The sequence below is a fragment of the Anabrus simplex genome, chromosome 13 (genome assembly GCF_040414725.1).
Source record: "Anabrus simplex isolate iqAnaSimp1 chromosome 13, ASM4041472v1, whole genome shotgun sequence".
NCBI classification, from domain to species: domain Eukaryota; kingdom Metazoa; phylum Arthropoda; class Insecta; order Orthoptera; family Tettigoniidae; genus Anabrus; species Anabrus simplex.
Window position 1 is genome coordinate 18713242 of NC_090277.1, and position 23596 is coordinate 18736837.

General features: G+C 38.6%; 2 protein-coding genes across 2 annotated transcripts in view; one reads left to right on the plus strand and one right to left on the minus strand.

Annotated features, from left to right (window-relative positions):
- The window catches only part of Tasp1 (Taspase 1), a 272831-nt gene that overhangs the window by 155582 nt on the left and 93653 nt on the right, over window positions 1-23596 (plus strand). The window lies entirely within an intron of this gene.
- The window catches only part of defl (Integrator complex subunit 7), a 438395-nt gene continuing 415299 nt past the window's right edge, over window positions 501-23596 (minus strand). Inside the window, exon 19 of the mRNA XM_067157240.2 lies at window positions 501-1004. Within this exon, the coding sequence (XP_067013341.2) occupies window positions 732-1004 (273 nt within the window). The 3' untranslated portion in view covers window positions 501-731. The remainder of the gene's footprint in view (window positions 1005-23596) is intronic.

Here is a 23596-nt window from a genome sequence, read left to right on the forward strand (position 1 = left end):
AATAATGGTGTAAAACATGCCATAAATTCAATCCTTAGTGATGATAAGAGCACTCGCCCCGCGGTGCCTGCCTCTTACGCGGAGGCTCCGGGTTCATTCCTGGCCAGGTCACGGATTTTTACCTGGATCTGAGGGCTGGTTCGAGGTCCACTCAGCCTACGTGATTACAATGAGGAACTATCCGATGGTGAGATAGCAGCCGCGGTGTAGAAAGCCAAGAGAAACAGCCAAGAGGATTCGTCGTACTGACCACACAACACCTCAATCTGCAGGCCTTTGGACTGAGCAGCGGTCGCTTGGTAGGCCATGGCCCTTTGGAGCTGTTGAGCCATGGGTTTAGTGATAATAAGAGAGAAGATACAATTTTATGAACAGTGATTCTTTGTTGGACTTTTTTTTTTGTGACATTTACGTAGTTGAAAAATCTACTGTAAAATTTGAGATTTACTGGAAATAATTGAGTTTTTAAAAAATTACATGTTACTGCAGAACAATAAACCTTTGAATGATATGAGTTTCATTAAACTTTGTAGCACAATTACAACACCAAATAAATTTAAATACCACAGAAAATGGCTGGTTTCTAGGGACATGTACATAAATATGGTCTAGTAATATTTGAACTTGAAAAAACCTTTTACGTCCACATTCCAGGTTAGCGCTAATTTCCCCTGGAGTACATTTAATTTCATGACAACAATGATGGTGATGGATGTACAGCACGTCTGTGATCATATCCTCGTTCCGGTGAAGGTGGTACGTCCAGTAGTAGTTGCCGAGGAACTGGTCGATGCAGACGATACCTTCCCACCTTCCTCGTGGGACTTGACGGTCAGACTGGTCCGAGGTCCAGTTCGCCACACGTTACTCTTCTCGTCCACTACGGAAGCCTCCACAATGAGCAGGTATTGCCCGCCGGCAGGGAATGCCAGCAGGAACTGAGCGGTGAAGAAGTCACGGTGAGGTGCCACCGTCTGAGTGAGGACAGAACCACTGTCCACAGCCTGCACACAACACCAGAGAAAGAACATTAATACCAAGTGCAAAACTACACGGAAGGCCTGAAGGCCATGGTGACAGTTAACACCTGTTAATATTATTATTCAAAGTCATGAAAAGAGGATTTGGAAAACAAATGATGTGATGTGAGGATGTGGAAGCACAGTACAAGCAGATCGCTGTTGGGAGAACAAAATAATAAGAGGTCTGAGACAGGGAACTGTTGTTCGTAATGGAACGTGAAGGAGATGCAGGAAAAATATGGGACAGATTTAGTATGGCAATGACTAGAAATTATTATTTATAAATTTCATTTTCCGTATTGACAGACTCAAAGTATAGATAAGAAATGTGTTTTTCCACCATTCAATACAAATTCCGATATTAAAGAATGATTATCTCAAAATAGTAAACACACGCTCTAACAAACTAACGAATCACAAGCCTGACCCCGCCCCTACTTCTCCAATGGCCACTCCTTCTTCCCCTCCACCTACATTCCCCTCCACAGCTAATATGAGCCCCAGACTCACTCGCAGTAGAACACAACAAGCCTTCAAACACATCAGCACAAGACTTCCACAACAACTATAGTAAGTACTCTTTCCATACACACACTAGGCATTCCTTCATGCACACACTACCGGCATACTTATATCACTTTATCTTTACAGACTACAAGAACAAACATAGACGAGAGAAGTGTTACCACCGACTACTTCTAAATACATGCTCGAGACCTGCTGTTTATTGTATTGAAACTTGCCATAGTATATCACAAGTTGGGATATATAACATAACGAAATTTCATCATGACAAAGGCCCACATCAATAAGACGTACACTAGTTTCAAAATGTCCTCGAAGATTACCCTACGCAACTAAAATCAACATTACTTAGAAGGATCTGCACAGAAGACAGAAGAATGGAATCCATATAACATAAATTGAAAATTTTAACAAGTGTCTACCTATACGTACAATTTTAATGTGTTGAAACTTTTTAAATGTTATATATTGTGACCTGTGTGTTTTTAATGTGTTTTACATACTCATGCTCTATTTATAACTTTTTAACCTGACCACTGATATTTTAATTATATGCTATTATTCCATCCCCCATTAGACATCCGGATGCCTAATACAGTAACAACTTGTGTATAGTCTAATGGCTAAAACAAAACATGTACTAGCTGATGATGGCCGTTAAAGAGCCGAAACCGGTACTAGCTTAATCTATTAAAATAAATTTTGTATTGAATGGTGGAAAAACACATTTCTTATCTATACAATGACTAGAAAGGAAAGGATCCAAGTGTTAAAAAGAGATGTATAGAAATGTCCTTATTTTATGGTGAATAAAGATATTAAATTTTGTATAAAAAGACATAAATTTGGCGTTAAGTTCACATAAAAACTGAATAGCTTTACAGCCCTCATGGTGTACCAGCTGTATAGAGAAACCTGTAATACAGTGGAACCTCGATTCTCCGTTTTTGGAGGGACCGCCGAAAAAACGTACAACATGAGAAAACGGAAAATCTGGGAATGAATGAACCATGAACAATTTGGCTAAACACCACAAAAAAAGAAATATGTATATGGAACTTAAAATCTTACAAACACCCCTAAACCAAACCAAACTACAGCCGCAATGGGCCTTCTGCCTGCCAAGCGACCGCTGCTCGGTCTAGACCGGGGTCGCCACCTCACCACTAAATAGCACCTCAATTAAAGGTAATAGTAGAATGAGTGAACCTGGTACCAGCCCTCATATCCAGGTAAAAACTCCTGACCTGGCCAGGAATTGAACCCGGGTCCTCCAGGTGAGAAGCAGGGAAGTTCAACCGCGGGGCTGGCTTCAAACATTAATTACTGGTATGCGACTTAAAAATCTCGAAAGTTTACATTCAGTTTTACCGGGGAAACGTCGTCAGTTTCCTCTGAAAACTTCTTTCAGTTCAGCAACTTAGATCGGTCAAACTGTTCAAAAAACCTACTTAACACGTTGAGTGCCAGACCGATTTTCATAGGCTTGCTGTCTAGTGCCGTGAGCTAATAACATCGAGTTACTCCCTGGTGCCAAAACGTTCACAGGCTTAACCAAGAAAATGATCGCTGATATAAGGATGTATTTATGATATATTAGGTTAACTTATTATGTATATTAGGTAAAATATTGCGACCCCATATGGAGTCGTATTGGTCATTACGAACTGTACACGTACACGCGCCCCCATATGGGGTCGTACTTATACAGTAGTTACTGTCCCAACGCTCGGTCACACTTACATTTTCTTTTGCGGGGATGCCTTATATGCTGTTGATTATGATAGATATGTTATCTTGTTCATACTGGAGCCGTTAAAAAGTACGATCTCCGATTTAAGGTCAGGAAATGTTTGTAAATGACGATCTTCCGATTTTAGGTTAGGAAGTTTTCGTATAGAATATAGTTATATAAAGTAGTGAAAATCATGTGAATTTGGTAAATTAGGATGTAACAGAACAATATTATAAGAAGAATTAGTAGTTACGGAATATTGAATAAGTATACAATTTTTTTTGTATAACTTTCAATTTGAGTAAGAGAAGCTGGCAGCGCTGGTTGTGCACATGGGAAACCAGTGACTATATCGTAGAAGACGGTCATAATTGCTGTAACAGCTGGCTTGGAAACCTGGAGTACAGTGGGGAAGTGTGTGCTGAAGACTGTAATTCATGAATGTGGTTGAACGTGCGAGATCGATATTTGCTGTATACTGGGTTCAAAATCACTGTAACTATATACTTCGTCTACATCATCATTGTCCGACTTGTTCGATATATCGTCCAGACAATCTGCACTAAGTCTTTTACTGCTCGATTTACTCGTAACGACTTAAAAAAGAAAAGGAAACTCACAGCACTGCACACTTACATAAACAACGCGTGCATGAGATAGACAATGACTTTGTCACCCTACAAAGCACTCTTGACGTACCCATATGGGGTCGCGCCAAAACAGGAATTGAGAAATGGAAGGTGGACTATGCACCTACTTTAAATAGACGACCAGCAGATGGCAGGGAAGAGACTTTATACATCTTCGAAACACATACTTACTGCGCACCCAAATGGGTTCGCACAGTTCTCGATTTAGAACGAACGTACGACCCCATATGGGGACGTGAAGTTCAAAAACTTGGCTACTCTTACGTACCCATATGGGGTCGTATGGCACTCAACGTGTTAATAACATCAAGCCAAACAACAATCGACCACAAGTATTTTGTAATTTTCTAATCTAATAAAATAAAGCACATTGGATACAAAGGAGCCCAACATGATGGCGGAATCCCTTTTTTCTTTAAATCTTCCATTGTAATTTGGTCACCGGTATACTGTTTGTAGTCAGTTAATGGAAATCTTGTACCACGCAAATTAGGCCTACATCGACTTTTAATAGGTTATGAGGATCAAACCAGCCTTCGGGCTGAATACCCAACATACATGTTGAACTCGAGAATATTGTTTTGAATGTAAGTATCGATTCTCAAGTTTTCAAATGCATTGTATTCAATCGTATTTGATACAATTATGTCCGTCACTAATCACGATCAAAATTGGAAAAAGAAAAAATATCATCAAAACTTCCGAATTTACTTATTTATTTATTTATTTATTCATTTATGACATATGTCTGTAACAGAGTTGCACTCCAATTACAACAGACACTACAAAATATAGTACAATAATACACATTGCAAAACAGAAAAAATATCACGAAAAATTAACAACAAATTTTGAAAAATTATAATAAACAAATTTAGAGGGGAAAAATGACAAAAACAAAAGTGGTTATTCGCGACCTTGGGCTCAGCTGGAAAGCACACTCGCTGTCCAAGTTGGTACGAGTGCGAAATGCTGCAAAGTTTTTACATGAACGTGCGCAAATAAAACAACTGCGGTTTTAACATTTTAAAACAATAACGTGAAATTCCCAGCCTTACATTAGGACCAAAACAGCAATAGGCAATCCCGAAACCTCCCATGGCTTTTTGTATGTAAGGTGCAACATCTGTTCCAGTCTCAATAACATAGCGCCTAATCGTATACGATAATATTAAAATACTAAATTTGTGTTACTTAAGAAGGAGCATTTTTGATTCCAGCCTGAAAGCTCAGTGACTATACAGTGTCGAAAACCTGTTTGGACGATACACTTGAAAAAAATAAAAGGTAAACATCTAACTCTGGACATAATGTAGATGTTTTGCAAGTACGAACAGTTGACGAAATTCGTTCCGTCTTCAAGTAGAGCTGTCGAAATGCGCTCTGTCTCCTTCCAATTGTTGTGGATACTTTCTGCTTTATGATTTGGATTCTCTAAACAATACCACCTGAATGCGATGCTAAGATGGTCCCTTATGCAAGTTCCCTGCCGATCGCTTTTCCGCTTCCTCGAATTACCGCAATGACGGGACGTTAACACCAAGACCCGCAAGTATGCCGAAAAAAGTATGAAAAGTATGAAAAACGCGTGATCGAGGATTTAGTGTTGATGGGACTGAAATTTCTGGACGGTTTATACGGGAAATCGTTTCTTCAAGGAACGGATAATACAGGATTTTTACAACGTGATTTACTTAGGATGCTCGCGGGACCACATAATTTGAATGGATAATACGGGAAAACATAGCTTCCGGGAACGTATAATCGAGGTTCTACTGTAATAATGTCAGTCAATTAAGAGAAACCTGTGAACAATTATTACATGCAATTGTTCATTAACCCATCAGCGCCAACCTATATGCGGGCTTTGAATTTATGATTGTAACGTGAAGAATTTTCTAGTTATTGAAATGCAAATGGGTTTGATTTCAAGAAGAATCAGTGTTGTGAAATAAGAATGTAAGAAAACAAAGGTCCAATGACACTGCCTTGAGGAATTATTCAACCTTTATGTTTTCTTATGTATATAAATGATATGAGTGAAGAAGTGGAATCAGAGATAAGGTTTTTGCAATGATGTTATTCTGTACAGAGTAATAAATAGGTAACAAGATTGTGCAAAACTGCAAAATGTGCTCAATAATATTATAAGATGGACAGTAGGCAATGGTATGATTATAGTATTATTATTATCGTATGGCATTTACAAGCATAATGTGCAAAAATATACAATGAGCATATAAGTTAAAATAGAGAAATAATTAAACTAGAATGTCCAGCTTCGACAACTAGTCCACTGCACTTGGAGTCAATTCATGGAGAGCCTGTAAACTGTCCTTAAATGCTGACAGTGGACAGCTCTCAACAACTTGAAGCAATGTCTGTTTCTCAACACCACACTCACACGCAGCACTTTCACAATATCCCCATTTTTTCATCATATATAGTGGCACCTGCCGAGCCTGTTCTGAAACGGTTGAGTTCTGATGACTCATGTCGAGGAAGATCGAAACCTGGCACCAACTTCGTTGGGTCTTTAATCACAAAGGCGCTGTTGGGTGGACATTGTTACCATCACTGTCTCCATTCTGCTGTTACACTGAATTTTTCATGGGAGTGTAGATCAGTCCAGAGTGAATTCCAGGATTATAACTTGCGATGAGGTTAATGGTATGATGATAAACGGGGTTAAAAGTCAGGTTGTGAGTTTCACAAATAGGAAAAGTCCTCTGAGTTTTAATTACTGCGTTGATGGGGTGGAAGTTCCTTTTGGGGACCATTGTTAAGTACCTATGTGTTAAGGAAAGTTGAGGTAATGACATAAATGGGATTGTAAATAAAGGGTACATATCTCTGCACATGGTTATGAGGATATTTAGAGGTTATAGTAAGGATGTAAAGGAAAGGGCATATAAATCTCTGGTAAGACCCCAACTAGAGTATGGTTCCAGTGTATGGGAGCCTCACCAGGATTACATGATTCAAGAACTGGAAAAAATCCAAAGAAAAGGAGCTCAGTTAGTTCAGGGTGATTTCCAAATTCTTTGCAATCATTAAAGAAAAGGCTAGGAAAGCAACACATAGCGAATCTGACACTTGGGCGACTGCCCTAAATGCAGATCATTAGCGATTGATTGAATTGTAATTCCGTTAAAATATAATTCTTCGTGGAAGGATAATTTTGTTTTCAAGCAAGTCTGAGGAATAATCTCTCATGTTTTAAGTCTGTTTGCTTCATTCTTTCCCACAGAAATCATGATCCCAGAAGTTGCGTGATGTTGTTTGCTCTATTTGTACATTGAGAAAGCAGTTTATTTATTGTATTTATATTTTTTTCTTGGCATTTTATCTGAAATACGTATTGAGTCAGTGCTTGGACTGTAATATTGTACAATTCAGATGAAACATTGAGCAGTTATCTTACTGGGCTCAGCTGGCGGCGCTGTTATCAGTTTGAGCAAGTCAAAACGGGAAATCATTATTCACGTCAGTACTGACATGAGCTGCAACAATGCCAAAGCGGACTGAACCTTATTAGCCAGGCTACATAACAGCCCTTTCCAATGCTAAATATAGCTATTCTGCAATCCAAAGAATGTGCAAGAAGTGTGATTTCTTGATATCAAAGAATGGGATCAGTGCAGTGAAGGTGGTATCCCCGCCCCCACCTATCTCCAGACAATTCGATCGAGAGACCGTTAGACACCTTTTCCCTTCAGTTTTACAGCCAAAAAAAAGTAATATGTGATAACCTCAAATTTTGTGCAGTGAACACATGGCTATACATATAATTCTTTAACAAACTTATGAAGTATTTGAGTTATACTGGCTATTTTGTTGGAAGGCAGCATATCTAAATGTAAAAACACAATAATTGGTGAACACGACTTTTAGGCCTACATATAAAGTAAATATAACCCATCTTAGTTACTCATATCACATCATTCGTTTCATCTCATTAATTCCACTGATTAGGTTAGGTCAGGAAGGGCATATGATCGTAACCCCATAGAGAAAAGGGATAAGCGTATCGTATTATCATATTGTGCAATATTGATAGAAAAGAACTTAATGACCAGTCATTTGTCTCTTTCAGTTGAGTAGTAGGCCTACCACACAGTACACCTGAGTAATAATCACTGCTTTCACCTGAAAGCCAACTTCCCTGCTACCAGCATGTCGTCATTCCAAATGACGTCATCTTCACTGCCATCTTGTCAGCCATGCATCGAGAGCATTCGAGGTCCCGTCTTCTTGAAACTTTTCCCGACTACTGAGTCCAAACAGTGAGAATCTATTCCCAAACTGTTTCTGAAGAGTTTGTGTATCTGCAGCAGAAGCCACTCCTTCGGAATAAAGACGTGCTGCAGAAAGCGTGCCAAACCGTCAGCTGATAACTAGCGTATGTTACGAGTTGTACTTCCGAATGTAATACATATTGACTGGATTTTTTTAAGTTAAAAACTGAGAATTACAATAAGATAAGGTAAATTTAAGGGTTCCACTTTTTCAATGCAATACAATTATATTATGCAATGTGTGACAACATGTTTTTCAAGTTATACTGGCTATTTTCGTTGGAAGGCAGCATTTCTAAATGTGAAAAGACAATAAATGGTGAACACGACTTTTAGGCCTACATATTAAGTATGTACCAGTTTCGACACTGTGTCATCAGCCGATCATTAAAAAGAGCAAAAGAACAAAATATACGAGACAATATTCACACACATGATACACAAATGATGAGTGTAACATACTGTACGATAGTCCTTGACGAAAAATCCACATTAAAGTTTAAAAACATGATTCTTCTTGTTATAACATATTTAAGATGATAGTCTTCATTAATCTTGATGTGAGGAGGAAAGCCTAGCTTTAATGCTGAATCTTAATTGAGTATGCGTTTAAAATCTTGAATATACACATTAAAGTCTTGACGTTGTTGTCTTGTTGTGACAGAGTAAAATGGATCTCTAAATAGAGAAACAACTTTTAAATACAACTGATATATAACAGCGGCTTTAAAGTTTTACGTATTGCGGTATATCGAGCAGTAGAGAGCTATAAAGGTGAAGGCCCTCAGTTCGATGCGGAGCGTAAACAACCTTGCTCAGCGTGTCGTGGACCCTGAAGTGTGGAGAGGAACTGAGCTATCAGTCGTGTGTGGAAGCAAGAACAGGCAGAGGTGGAGTTGGAGGGAAGGGGGAGAAGGACAGAGGGAGTAGGGGTACGGCGAAGGTGAAGTCAAAGGATTGTAGTTTTCTTTTAATCATGTTGTCTTAGGACGATGTTTAAATTTATTGATTATTCTTTCTATAAAAAAGTTGCTGTAGCACTGTTGTAAGTGGCACATTTGTGTGCTTGTGGGTGTGACGAGCCTTGACTGGTGTGTGGGTTTTCTGTATATCTTATATGATGAGGATGGAAGCCTATTTATCGTCAGATCTAGGAAATTGTTTTATTGGTTTCAGATTAAAGGGTAAATTTAATATGGGGGTCAATACTGTTGAGATTAAGGAGGGTGGAAGGCGCATTAGCGGTTTGGTCGTCAATAATTACCAAGGTGTTGTCGACATACCTAGCCCAAAGGAGTATATTTGCGAAGATGTAGTTAATTTTAGTGTGTTCCAAAAAATCTAAATAGATTTCCGCTAAGATGCCTGAGGCCGGTGACCCCATTGCCAAGCCATCCTGTTGGTACATAATATTGTCAAAAGTGAAGCCAAGTGAACATAGATGGAGAAAGGTTAGAGAATGTAGAACAGTTTTCATATCTCGGTAGCATTATTAATTTAATTTACTTTAATTTTGCACAATGTGCATAATTAGAGGACATACTCTTAAGCATTTTCACAGAATTTTGTCAGAGATTCTCTTTACAAAAGAAAATATTTTCTTTTGTAAAGTGATAACCGTCAATACGGAATGAGATTCATAACTTGCAAGAGATATTTCTCTGCATTTACATGTCATTACGTGATATCTGTCACATGGGTTATCACAAAGTTTGCACACGGATAGTTCATCCGGTTGGTGGTAGATGTCTCTCATGCAGATAGCATTATTAATGGAAGTAATGAAATTAATAACAGACTAAGTAAAGGTACAACATTTTATCAAGTCAGAGGGCTTTTATGGGATGACAATGTACCCAAGAGAACAAAATTAACACTATTCTACCATTTCATTGCCCGATTTGCGTCATGATCGGGAGTTACATCCCTAATACTTGCCATGCATCGCGATAAAAATGTCGGAGGTTACATAATGAAAGAGTATATTCTAGAGAGAAAATGCAGATATAACCAGTCAAGTAGGCCATGAGTTGATATTGCGACGATCGGACCTTAGCAATCCAAATGGCCGTTATAAAGGAATCAGATTGTTGTCCCGAGTAAAAAAAAAAAGACGACACTTTTAAAAAAAATCGTATTGACCATCGGAACGAAATTGTGAGCAAGAATTGGTATTCAAGAAAAGAAGAGGTTGAATTCAGAGAAGAAAACTGCTAATAGTATAATTACGGCGGTATATAAACCATAAAATACGAATTAAAAGGATCGGGCGTGAAAGAAGTGAAAGGAAAGAGGAAGATATCGCCCATAAGATTTGCCAATACGAACTCATAGCCGAAATCTTAAAGAAGATTTAGAGATCGGCAGCTTATTGTTTAACCTAGCGACAAACAAGAAATACTTAAAGTATTGCGCTAAATATTGCATCTTGACGAATAACTTACTAGATAGCTAAAATATATATTCAAAATTATTTATTCTCTGTCTGGAGAATGCACCTAATGCTATCCTTCATTATGTTTCTACCGCACGTAATCGACGGAGATACGATGGCTGAGTAAACCAGAAGAATGGGATCACAATCCGGTGGGAGCCCTTGCCAGCCGTCATCACCCACACCCGAGGCCAGTCACCAGTAACCAACGATGATGTGAACCGCAACTCGAGTCGGGAGCCAAGGGAGATCCAGAATGAAGACCATTCCAGTCGAATAACGAAAGCAAGATAAGTCAAGTTCCTTATATTTAAATTTTCGTAGTTAAAATTACTTATATTTGGATGAACGATAGTAAATATTTAATTTAATATATGATTTCAGTATGGTTAATGTATAATTCTTCAAGATAAAAGTTCTATGAGTAGGGTCATTAAAAAGGAATCCTTATAGCTTATTTAGGATATGGAGTTAGGTAGTCTTTGACGTTTCAAATCTATAATCAATGAGTAGGAGTGCTTGTTTATTTTATGTGAAGCTTTGGAAAACCGACATTATCAATGTGATTCTGAAGATTCATGCCTTTCATTGGGTAATTCAACTCCAGTGCAATGCAGAATGGTATTAGACCGTCTTCTAGATTAATAGAACTTAATTTGACGATAACTTGACACCAAAAGTAAGTAAGTAGAACCTGAAATATTAACACTCGCGTTATTTTGCTGAGAATATGTGATTGCTTGTGTTACGGAATACCGTAAACCCATGATAGGTGATGAGATTATGTGAATGGATTATACGTATACTGCACTATAGTTAAAGCAACGAATGATTTTGTTAGGTGGAATCGTTGTTATGATCGATAATCTTAAGAGATTATAGGCTAAAATAATGAAGATAGGGAAGTGTATAAGTAATGAGGAATTGTTATTGACAGAATGCGTATTCGGTGAAATACGACTAGATTTGAGCAGTTGGTAATATTTAAGCAACATAACGCTAATGTTACGTTATGGTTGATGTTTTCGTCATGTGAATTACGTAGCAGTATACGAAGTCGGGTTATGTGGCACATGCATACGATTGTAAGAGGTTAATGAACTTACAGGCTACTTATGGTATACGGTCATCAAAAATTATATCCTAAAATAAGGCATTCGCGATTGAAAGTTAACATATCTTTTTTTTTGAAGAATCTCACATAATAAGCTAAGCCTAAGTTGAATTTCTGTCAAACGCATGTTTGGAGGGAGGAAACGTCTTCATGACTGAAATGACTAATGCTTGTGGACAGGTAAATTTCCGATACCATTTTCTGTTTTAATTTCGCGGAAAGATGTTTGATTAGCTTGTTTGCACATGTATGTTATGATAGGCTACTCCTATTTATTTTCAGATGGTTTTACGACCAAATTAGTTTACCTAGTAGAAAGAATATTTTATTTTCGGTTTTATTTGAGTCGATATATAGCTGTATGGTAATTTTTGAACCATATTTATGGAACTTACTTATGTTGTTTTCGTTATTACACAATGAAGACTTGAGAAAACAAAGAAAGTAAAGATCATACATATGAATTTTGTAGGGATATTCAATGAAATTCAAATGATATTTTAATGATGTCTAGTTGATATTTGATTGGTACTTGGTTCTTGATATTTCGACATTATTTTGCTGATATTCCAAGGTACTTCAGTCATTTCAATGACTTTTCAACAATTTTTAAGCAATATCTAAACATTATTTCGCCGATATTCCAAGGTGCTTCAGTCATTTCAATGACTTTTCAACAATATTTAAGGAATATTTAAACATTATTTCGCCGATATTCCAAGGTGCTTCAGTCATTTCAATGACTTTTCAACAATTTTTAAGGAATATCTAAACATTATTTCGCCGATATTCCAAGGTGCTTCAGTCATCTCAATGACTTTTCAACAATTTTTTAGGAATATCTAAACATTATTTCGCCGATATTCCAAGGTGCTTCAGTCATTTCAATGACTTTTCAACAATTTTTAAGGAATATCTAAACATTATTTCGCCGATATTCCAAGGTGCTTCAGTCATTTCAATGACTTTTCAACAGTTTTTAAGGAATATCTAAACATTATTTCGCCGATATTCCAAGGTGCTTCAGTCATTTCAATGACTTTTCAACAATTTTTTAGGAATATCTAAACATTATTTCGCCGATATTCCAAGGTGCTTCAGTCATTTCAATGACTTTTCAACAATTTTTAAGGAATATCTAAACATTATTTCGCCGATATTCCAAGGTGCTTCAGTCATTTCAATGACTTTTCAACAATTTTTAAGGAATATCTAAACATTATTTCGCCGATATTCCAAGGTGCTTCAGTCATTTCAATGACTTTTCAACAATTTTTAAGGAATATCTTAACATTATTTCGCCGATATTCCAAGGTGCTTCAGTCATTTCAATGACTTTTCAACAATTTTTTAGGAATATCTAAACATTATTTCGCCGATATTCCAAGGTGCTTCAGTCATTTCAATGACTTTTCAACAATTTTTAAGGAATATCAAAACATTATTTCGCCGATATTCCAAGGTGCTTCAGTCATTTCAATGACTTTTCAACAATTTTTAAGGAATATCTAAACATTATTTCGCCGATATTCCAAGGTGCTTCAGTCATTTCAATGACTTTTCAACAATTTTTTAGGAATATCTAAACATTATTTCGCCGATATTTCAAGGTGCTTCAGTCATTTCAATGACTTTTCAACAATTTTTAAGGAATATCTAAACATTATTTCGCCGATATTCCAAGGTGCTTCAGTCATTTCAATGACTTTACAACAATATTTAAGGAATATTTAAACATTATTTCGCCGATATTCCAAGGTGCTTCAGTCATTTCAATGACTTTTCAACAATGTTTAAGGGATATTTAAACATTATTTCGCCGATATTCCAAGGTGCTTCAGTCTTTTCAATGACTTTTCAACAATATTTAAGGAATATTTAAACATTATTTCGCCGATATTCCAAGGTGCTTCAGTCATTTCAATGACTTTACAACAATATATAAGGAATATTTAAACATTATTTCGCCGATATTCCAAGGTGCTTCAGTCATTTCATTGACTTTTCAACAATATTTAAGCAATATTTAAACATTATTTCGCCGATATTCCAAGGTGCTTCAGTCATTTCAATGACTTTTCAACAATTTTTAAGGAATATCTAAACATTATTTCGCCGATATTCCAAGGTGCTTCAGTCATTTCAATGACTTTTCAACAATTTTTAAGGAATATCTAAACATTATTTCGCCGATATTCCAAGGTGCTTCAGTCATTTCAATGACTTTTCAACAATTTTTTAGGAATATCTAAACATTATTTCGCCGATATTCCAAGGTGCTTCAGTCATTTCAATGACTTTTCAACAATTTTTAAGGAATATCTAAACATTATTTCGCCGATATTCCAAGGTGTTTCAGTCATTTCAATGACTTTTCAACAATTTTTAAGGAATATCTAAACATTATTTCGCCGATATTCCAAGGTGCTTCAGTCATTTCAATGACTTTTCAACAATATTTAAGGAATATTTAAACATTATTTCGCCGATATTCCAAGGTGCTTCAGTCATTTCAATGACTTTTCAACAATTTTTAAGGAATATCTAAACATTATTTCGCCGATATTCCAAGGTGCTTCAGTCATCTCAATGACTTTTCAACAATTTTTTAGGAATATCTAAACATTATTTCGCCGATATTCCAAGGTGCTTCAGTCATTTCAATGACTTTTCAACAATTTTTAAGGAATATCTAAACATTATTTCGCGGATATTCCAAGGTGCTTCAGTCATTTCAATGACTTTTCAACAGTTTTTAAGGAATATCTAAACATTATTTCGCCGTTATTCCAAGGTGCTTCAGTCATTTCAATGACTTTTCAACAATTTTTTAGGAATATCTAAACATTATTTCGCCGATATTCCAAGGTGCTTCAGTCATTTCAATGACTTTTCAACAATTTTTAAGGAATATCTAAACATTATTTCGCCGATATTCCAAGGTGCTTCAGTCATTTCAATGACTTTTCAACAATTTTTAAGGAATATCTGAACATTATTTCGCCGATATTCCAAGGTGCTTCAGTCATTTCAATGACTTTTCAACAATTTTTAAGGAATATCTTAACATTATTTCGCCGATATTCCAAGGTGCTTCAGTCATTTCAATGACTTTTCAACAATTTTTTAGGAATATCTAAACATTATTTCGCCGATATTCCAAGGTGCTTCAGTCATTTCAATGACTTTTCAACAATTTTTAAGGAATATCTAAACATTATTTCGCCGATATTCCAAGGTGCTTCAGTCATTTCAATGACTTTACAACAATATTTAAGGAATATTTAAACATTATTTCGCCGATATTCCAAGGTGCTTCAGTCATTTCAATGACTTTTCAACAATGTTTAAGGGATATTTAAACATTATTTCGCCGATATTCCAAGGTGCTTCAGTCTTTTCAATGACTTTTCAACAATATTTAAGGAATATTTAAACATTATTTCGCCGATATTCCAAGGTGCTTCAGTCATTTCAATGACTTTACAACAATATATAAGGAATATTTAAACATTATTTCGCCGATATTCCAAGGTGCTTCAGTCATTTCATTGACTTTTCAACAATATTTAAGCAATATTTAAACATTATTTCGCCGATATTCCAAGGTGCTTCAGTCATTTCAATGACTTTTCAACAATTTTTAAGGAATATCTAAACATTATTTCGCCGATATTCCAAGGTGCTTCAGTCATTTCAATGACTTTTCAACAATTTTTAAGGAATATCTAAACATTATTTCGCCGATATTCCAAGGTGCTTCAGTCATTTCAATGACTTTTCAACAATTTTTTAGGAATATCTAAACATTATTTCGCCGATATTCCAAGGTGCTTCAGTCATTTCAATGACTTTTCAACAATTTTTAAGGAATATCTAAACATTATTTCGCCGATATTCCAAGGTGCTTCAGTCATTCAATGACTTTTCAACAATTTTTAAGGAATATCTAAACATTATTTCGCCGATATTCCAAGGTGCTTCAGTCATTTCAATGACTTTTCAACAATATTTAAGGAATATTTAAACATTATTTCGCCGATATTCCAAGGTGCTTCAGTCATTTCAATGACTTTTCAACAATTTTTAAGGAATATCTAAACATTATTTCGCCGATATTCCAAGGTGCTTCAGTCATCTCAATGACTTTTCAACAATTTTTTAGGAATATCTAAACATTATTTCGCCGATATTCCAAGGTGCTTCAGTCATTTCAATGACTTTTCAACAATTTTTAAGGAATATCTAAACATTATTTCGCCGATATTCCAAGGTGCTTCAGTCATCTCAATGACTTTTCAACAATTTTTAGGAATATCTAAACATTATTTCGCCGATATTCCAAGGTGCTTCAGTCATTTCAATGACTTTTCAACAATTTTTAAGGAATATCTAAACATTATTTCGCCGATATTCCAAGGTGCTTCAGTCATTTCAATGACTTTTCAACAGTTTATAAGGAATATCTAAACATTATTAGTAGTATAATACAGGGATTCGGCCGCCACCGCCACCTCCGGCTCCCAGTGGCCACCTCCACCTCAGCCAGTGGCCTCTTCCAGTACTGCCAACTTAACCTAACTAGCGCGACAGTACTGCCAACTTAACCTAACTAGCGCGAAATTTGAATTTGTAAACAAAGCCACGTGCTTTTTGACAGCTGTCATCGACAACAACGCATCGCTAACCTCAGTACTGCCATCTTGACAGGCCTAAACCTCAGTAGTGCCAACTTAACCTAACTAGCATGAGGTAAACAAAGCCACGTGCTTTTTGACAGCCACGTGCTTTTTGACAGATTTGTAAACAAAGCCACGTGCTTTTTGACAGACAACAACGCATCGCTAACCTCAGTACTGCCATCTTGACGGGCCTAAACCTCAGTAGTGCCAACTTAACCTAACTAGCATGAGGTAAACAAAGCCACGTGTTTTTTGACAGCCACGTGTTTTTCGACAGATTTGTAAACAAAGCCACGTGCTTTTTGACAGACAACAACGCATCGCTAACCTCAGTACTGCCATCTTGACGGACCTAAACCTTAGTGATACCAACTTAACCTAACTAGCGCGAGGTAAACAAAGCCACGTGCTTTTTGACAGCCACGTGCTTTTTTGACAGCTGTCATCCGCCATCTTTAAACCACAAAGCACTGTGCTGCCCTCTATATCGCAGTAGCTGCAAAATTCGTCACCTGTCATCGGCAGTGCTGCCATCTTGACGGGTCTAAACCTTAGTGCTACCAACTTAACCTCACTAGCGTGAGATAAACAAAGCCACGTGCAGCTGTCATCCACCATCTTTGAGCATCGTGCTGCCCTCTTTAGCTACTTACCTTTGAAATGTGGTACGTTATCCGCCATCTTGCATCCGAAACCTCAGTGCTGCGCTCTATGTAGTGGCGGCAAATTCCATGTGCTCTTGTTTGGAAACAAATCCACGTGCAGCTGTCATCCACCATCTTTTATCACCGTGCTGCCCTCTTTAGCTACTTACCTTTGACAGTTGTCATCCGCCATCTTGCATCGCCAACCTCAGTGCCGCACTCTATGTAGTGGCGGCAAATTCCACGTGCTCTTGTTTGGAAACAAATTCACGTGCTTTTTTGACAGCTGTCATCCGCCATCTTTGAGCACCGTGCTGCTATCATGCGGGCAATTTCGTTAGCTGTCATCCGCCATCTTTAATCCAGAGAGAACAGTGCTGCACTCTATGTGGTGGCGGTAAATTCCATGTGCTTTACAAACCTATGTGCTTTTCTGACAGCTGTCATCCGCCATCTTTAATCACCGTGCTGCCATCTATGTGGTGGCGGTAAATTCCACATGCTTTACAAACCTATATGCTTTTCTGACAGCTGTCATCCGCCATCTTTAATCCAGAGAGAACAGTGCTGCCCTCTATGTGGTGGCGGCAAATTCCACGTGCTCTTGTTTGGAAACAAAGCCATGTGCAGCTGTCATCCGCCATCTTTGAGCACCGTGCTGCGAGCAATTTCGTCAGTTGTCATCCGCCATCTTTAATCTACAGAACACCGTGCTGCCCTCTTTATGGCTACTACCCTAAGCACGTAGTAGCGGGCAATTTGAAAAGTTCTGTTAGCTATCATCCGCCATCTTTAATCACCGTGCTGCCATCTTTAGCTAGATACCTTTGAAATGTGGCGGCGGATAATTTGAAAAATGCTTTTTGACAGCAGCTATCTTTGAGCACCGTGCTACCCTCTATGTGGTGGCGGCAAATTCTACATGCTTTACAAACCCACGCGCTTTTTTTTTGACAACCATCTTTAAGCAACAGAGTACAGTGCTGCCCTCTTTGTTGTGGCGGCAAATTCCACGTGCTCTTGTTTGGAAACAAAGCCACATGCTCTTTTTGACGGCTGTCACCCGCCATCTTTAACCAACAGAGCACTATGCTGCGGGCAATTTCGTTAGCTATCATCCGACATCTTTAATCAACAGAGCACCGTGCTGTCCTCATGCGGGGTAATTTCGTTAGCTGCCATCCGCCATCTTTAAACACCGTGCTGCCCTCTTTATGACTACTACCTTAAGCACGTAGTAGCGGGCAATTTCGTTAGCTGTCATCCGCTATCTTTGAGCACCGTGCTGCTCTCTGTAGTAGCGGGTAATTTGAAAAGTTCTGTTAGCTGTCATCCGCCATCTTTGAGCACCGTGCTGCCATCTATGTGGTGGCGGCAAATTCCACATGCTTTACAAACTCACGCGCAGCTGTCATCCACCATCTTACATCGCAAACCTCAGTGCTACACTCTATGTGGTAGCGGATAATTTTAAAAAGAAAAATTCTACAGCAGCCATCTCTCGACGCTAATTGCACAAGATGGTAGCTATACATGACTCCTTAAAGGTACTCATGCAAGATGATCGCTATACATAGACGCCCTTGGGATGCTTGCGCAAGATGGCGGTTATACAAGGCTCCTTATGAGGGATGCTTGCGCGAGATGGTGGTTGCTCTTATGAGGCGGCTCAAGGATCCATGGCTAGAGACGCCCTAAGGATGCTTGCGCAAGATGGCGGATGCAAGATGGCGGCTATACATAGCTCCTTATGAGACAGCCAGTACAACATGTGATCAGAACATTGATTCATGTGTTCAGAACACAAAATAAGTAGAATCGAACACTGTACTCGATACAACATGTGATTAAAACATTGTGTGGTGTGTTCAGAACACTAATCGAACGCTGTATTAGGGGATACCTTTGTTTAGATTGAAACATAACAAGACTAGAATTGAACACTGCACATTGATTGATGTGTTCAGAACACAAAATAAGTAGAATCGAACACTGTACTCGATGTCGTTAACTTCAACATGTGATTAAAACATTGGCTGGTGTGTTCAGAACACTACATAAGTAGAATCGAACGCTGTATTAGGGGATACCTTTGTTTAGATTGAAACATAACAAGACTAGAATTGAACACTGCACTCGATGTCGGAAGATCAGATTGAAAACATAACAAGACTAGAATTGAACACTGTACATTGATTGATGTGTTCAGAACACAAAATAAGTAGAATCGAACACTGTACTCGATATCGTTAACTTCAACATGTGATTAAAACATTGTCTGGTGTGTTCAGAACACTACATAAGTAGAATCGAACGCTGTACTCGATGTCGTTACATGTGACCCGATACAACATGTTAGGGGATACCTTTATCCTAAGAACCGAACACTGTACAACATGTTAGGGGATACCTTTGTTTAGATTGAAACTAACAAGACTAGAATCGAACACTGCACTCGATGTCGTTACATGTGATCCGATACAACATGTTAGGGGATACCTTTGTTTAGATTGAAACATAGCAAGCCTAGAATCGAACATTGTTTGATGTGTTCAGTACAACTTCAATGATTAACATACACACTGTGCACATATCGCATAGCTAAAAACACACTGTGCACATATCGCATACCTAACACTTCAAATGATTTGCTTAGTACGAAAATAAAAATAAAAAATCTATACCGCGTAGCTAACTCGTTCATCACACTGCTAAGACGCTTAGTAATTGTGAATACACTCATACGAAAATCAAGAAAGCACACTGCGTAGCCAACTCGCTCGGCACGAAAAAAATCTATACCGCGTAGCTAACTCGTTCATCACACTGCTAAGACGCTTAGTAATTGTGAATACACTCATACGAAAATCAAGAAAGCACACTGCGTAGCCAACTCGCTCGGCTCACTCGCTTAGTAATTGCAACACACACGGATAAGAATGTTCCGAGATACTTACATGTTTTTTAAGGGGGGTGAAAGATCATAAATTATATGTACACACATGTTGTCTCCTCCAAGTTGTAAGATGAAATAGACGCAGTACTGCGAGTTTCCACTCTAGCTGGCGAACGGAAGTAGCATGATATCTCAGCAAAAAATAAAAATACGCGTGAGCTTGCAAGTCAGACACAATGATGGATACCGCGATTCAAATCCTGGTAACTTATGCCGTCGGGAAGGGCATCCGGTGAGCATCTAGCTGTAAATCCCCGATTCTCGACAGATTCTTAATCCGAGTTCTTTGACGTCAGGAAGGGCAGCCGGTTAACAACAATTATCGAACACGCATCGCGAAGGTAGGAGTGTGCAGCGATATGCATGTTTAGACTTGCAGATTACGAAAGAAACATAACAAGACTTGAGTCTTAAAACAAAATTCTTGCGATTTAAAATCTTAGTCGGGAAGGGCATCCGGCAGTAAAACAATAGTTCGTGATTTAAAATCTAAGAAGAGCATCTAGCTGAAAAACCCCCCGATTCTCGACAGATTCTTAATCCGAGTTCTTTGACGTCAGGAAGGGCAGCCGGTTAACAACAATTATCGAACACGCATCGCGAAGGCAGGAGTGTGCAGCGATATGCATGTTTAGACTTGCAGATTACGAAAGAAACATAACAAGACTTGAGTCTTAAAACAAAATTCTTGCTTTTTAAAATCTTAGTCGGGAAGGGCATCCGGCAGTAAAACAATAGTTCGTGATTTAAAATCTAAGAAGAGCATCTAGCCGAAAAACCCCCCGATTCTCAACAGATTCTTAATCCGAGTTCTTTGACGTCAGGAAGGGCAGCCGGTTAACACCAATTATCGAACACGCATCGCGAAGGCAGGAGTGTGCAGCGATATGCATGTTTAGACTTGCAGATTACGAAAGAAACATAACAAGACTTGAGTCTTAAAACAAAATTCTTGCGATTTAAAATCTTAGTCGGGAAGGGCATCCGGCAGTAAAACAATAGTTCGTGATTTAAAATCTAAGAAGAGCATCTAGCTGAAAAACCCCCCGATTCTCGACAGATTCTTAATCCGAGTTCTTTGACGTCAGGAAGGGCAGCCGGTTAACAACAATTATCGAACACGCATCGCGAAGGCAGGAGTGTGCAGCGATATGCATGTTTAGACTTGCAGATTACGAAAGAAACATAACAAGACTTGAGTCTTAAAACAAAATTCTTGCGATTTAAAATCTTAGTCGGGAAGGACATACGGCAGTAAAACAATAGTTCGTGATTTAAAATCTAAGAAGAGCATCTAGCTGAAAAACCCCCCGATTCTCGACAGATTCTTAATCCGAGTTCTTTGACGTCAGGAAGGGCAGCCGGTTAACAACAATTATCGAACACGCATCGCGAAGGCAGGAGTGTGCAGCGATATGCATGTTTAGACTTGCAGATTACGAAAGAAACATAACAAGACTTGAGTCTTAAAACAAAATTCTTGCGATTTAAAATCTTAGTCGGGAAGGGCATCCGGCAGTAAAACAATAGTTCGTGATTTAAAATCTAAGAAGAGCATCTAGCTGAAAAACCCCCCCGATTCTCGACAGATTCTTAATCCGAGTTCTTTGACGTCAGGAAGGGCAGCCGGTTAACAACAATTATCGAACACGCATCGCGAAGGCAGGAGTGTGCAGCGATATGCATGTTTAGACTTGCAGATTACGAAAGAAACATAACAAGACTTGAGTCTTAAAACAAAATTCTTGCGATTTAAAATCTTAGTCGGGAAGGGCATCCGGCAGTAAAACAATAGTTCGTGATTTAAAATCTAAGAAGAGCATCTAGCTGAAAAACCCCCCGATTCTCGACAGATTCTTAATCCGAGTTCTTTGACGTCAGGAAGGGCAGCCGGTTAACAACAATAGCGTATGATGTAAGAGCTTAGATACTACCAGTTTTGCGTCAGGAAGGACAACTAGTCTTAAAACAAAACAGATTCTTAATCCGAGTTGTCAGGAAGGGCAACCGGTTAAAAAACTATAGTGTATGAGGTTAGATACTGCTAGTTTTACGTTAGGAAGGACAACTCAACAAATTCATGCGATTTAAACACATTTTATTCCCAAGAGAATCGAACCCGAGACTACCGGGTGAGAGGCATGCATACTGTAGGCTATGGGTTTGTTCTACAGTCCTTGAAGTATCGGCACAGTCATTCTGAGCGAGCAGCGGAATGCGTGTGTTAGCTGAAATTGTACACGTATCTTCCGGCTCAACCTTGAGCGAGGACACTGATAAGCGACTTGTAACTCGCGAACGTCTTCTTAGCTGAGTGTAAGCTCTTAAAACACAGTACCAATTAAGGTTGTAAAATATTCTGAAATTGTCCTCCTCTGTGGTGTGATTAGCTGCTACCCCCGGAGGTCCGAGTTCGATTCCCGGCTCTGCCACGGAATGTGTAGCATTTAGCCTATGTAAGTTCCTAACGTAAAATATCATGATTGTACGGAGAGGTTAAAACACACACAGTGCCTACTCCTATCGAAAGAACCTGCACGGTACCGGCATGTAGGCTTCTCCTGGTGAAGGAGCCTGCACATAGTTTAACGCCTCCTATCAACAGCCCTTACTTAATGCTGGCTTTTTTTTGCACACCCCGCCTCACACCATAGTTTTATACGACCGGCTACCCTTCCTGACTAGGATTTTAAAACGCAAGAATTTGTTGAGTTGCCCTTCCTGACGCAAAACTAGTAGTATCTAACCTCTTACACGGAATGTGTAGCATTTAGCCTATGTAAGTTCCTAACGTAAAATATCATGATTGTACGGAGAGGTTAAAACACACACAGTGCCTACTCCTATCGAAAGAACCTGCACGGTACCGGCATGTAGGCTTCTCCTGGTGAAGGAGCTTGCACATGGTTTAACGCCTCCTATCAACAGCCCTTACTTAATGCTGGCTTTTTTGCACACCCCGCCTCACACCATAGTTTTATACGACCGGCTGCCCTTCCTGACTAGGATTTTAAATCGCAGTATACGCGATAAATTTGTTGTAGCGGGTTTTATAACTAGATATCCCGGTACCGATACATAGCCTACTCTACTGAAGAAGCCTGCACAAGGCTTATTGCCTCCATCCGACAAATGAATCAGCATCAACACTCTTGTACTCAAAAAATAATTTTCCACCGAGTTCGCTTCCCGGCTCTGCCACGGAATGTGTAGCACTTAGCCTATGTAAGTTCCTAACGTAAACTATCATGATTGTACGGAGAGGTTAAAACACACACAGTGCCTACTCCTATCGAAAGAACCTGCACGGTACCGGCATGTAGGCTTCTCCTGGTGAAGGAGCTTGCACATAGTTTAACGCCTCCTATCGACAGCCCTTACTTAATGCTGGCTTTTTTGCACACCCCGCCTCACACCATAGTTTTATACGACCGGCTGCCCTTCCTGACTAGGATTTTAAATCGCAGTATACGCGATAAATTTGTTGTAGCGGGTTTTATAACTAGATATCCCGGTACCGATACATAGCCTACTCC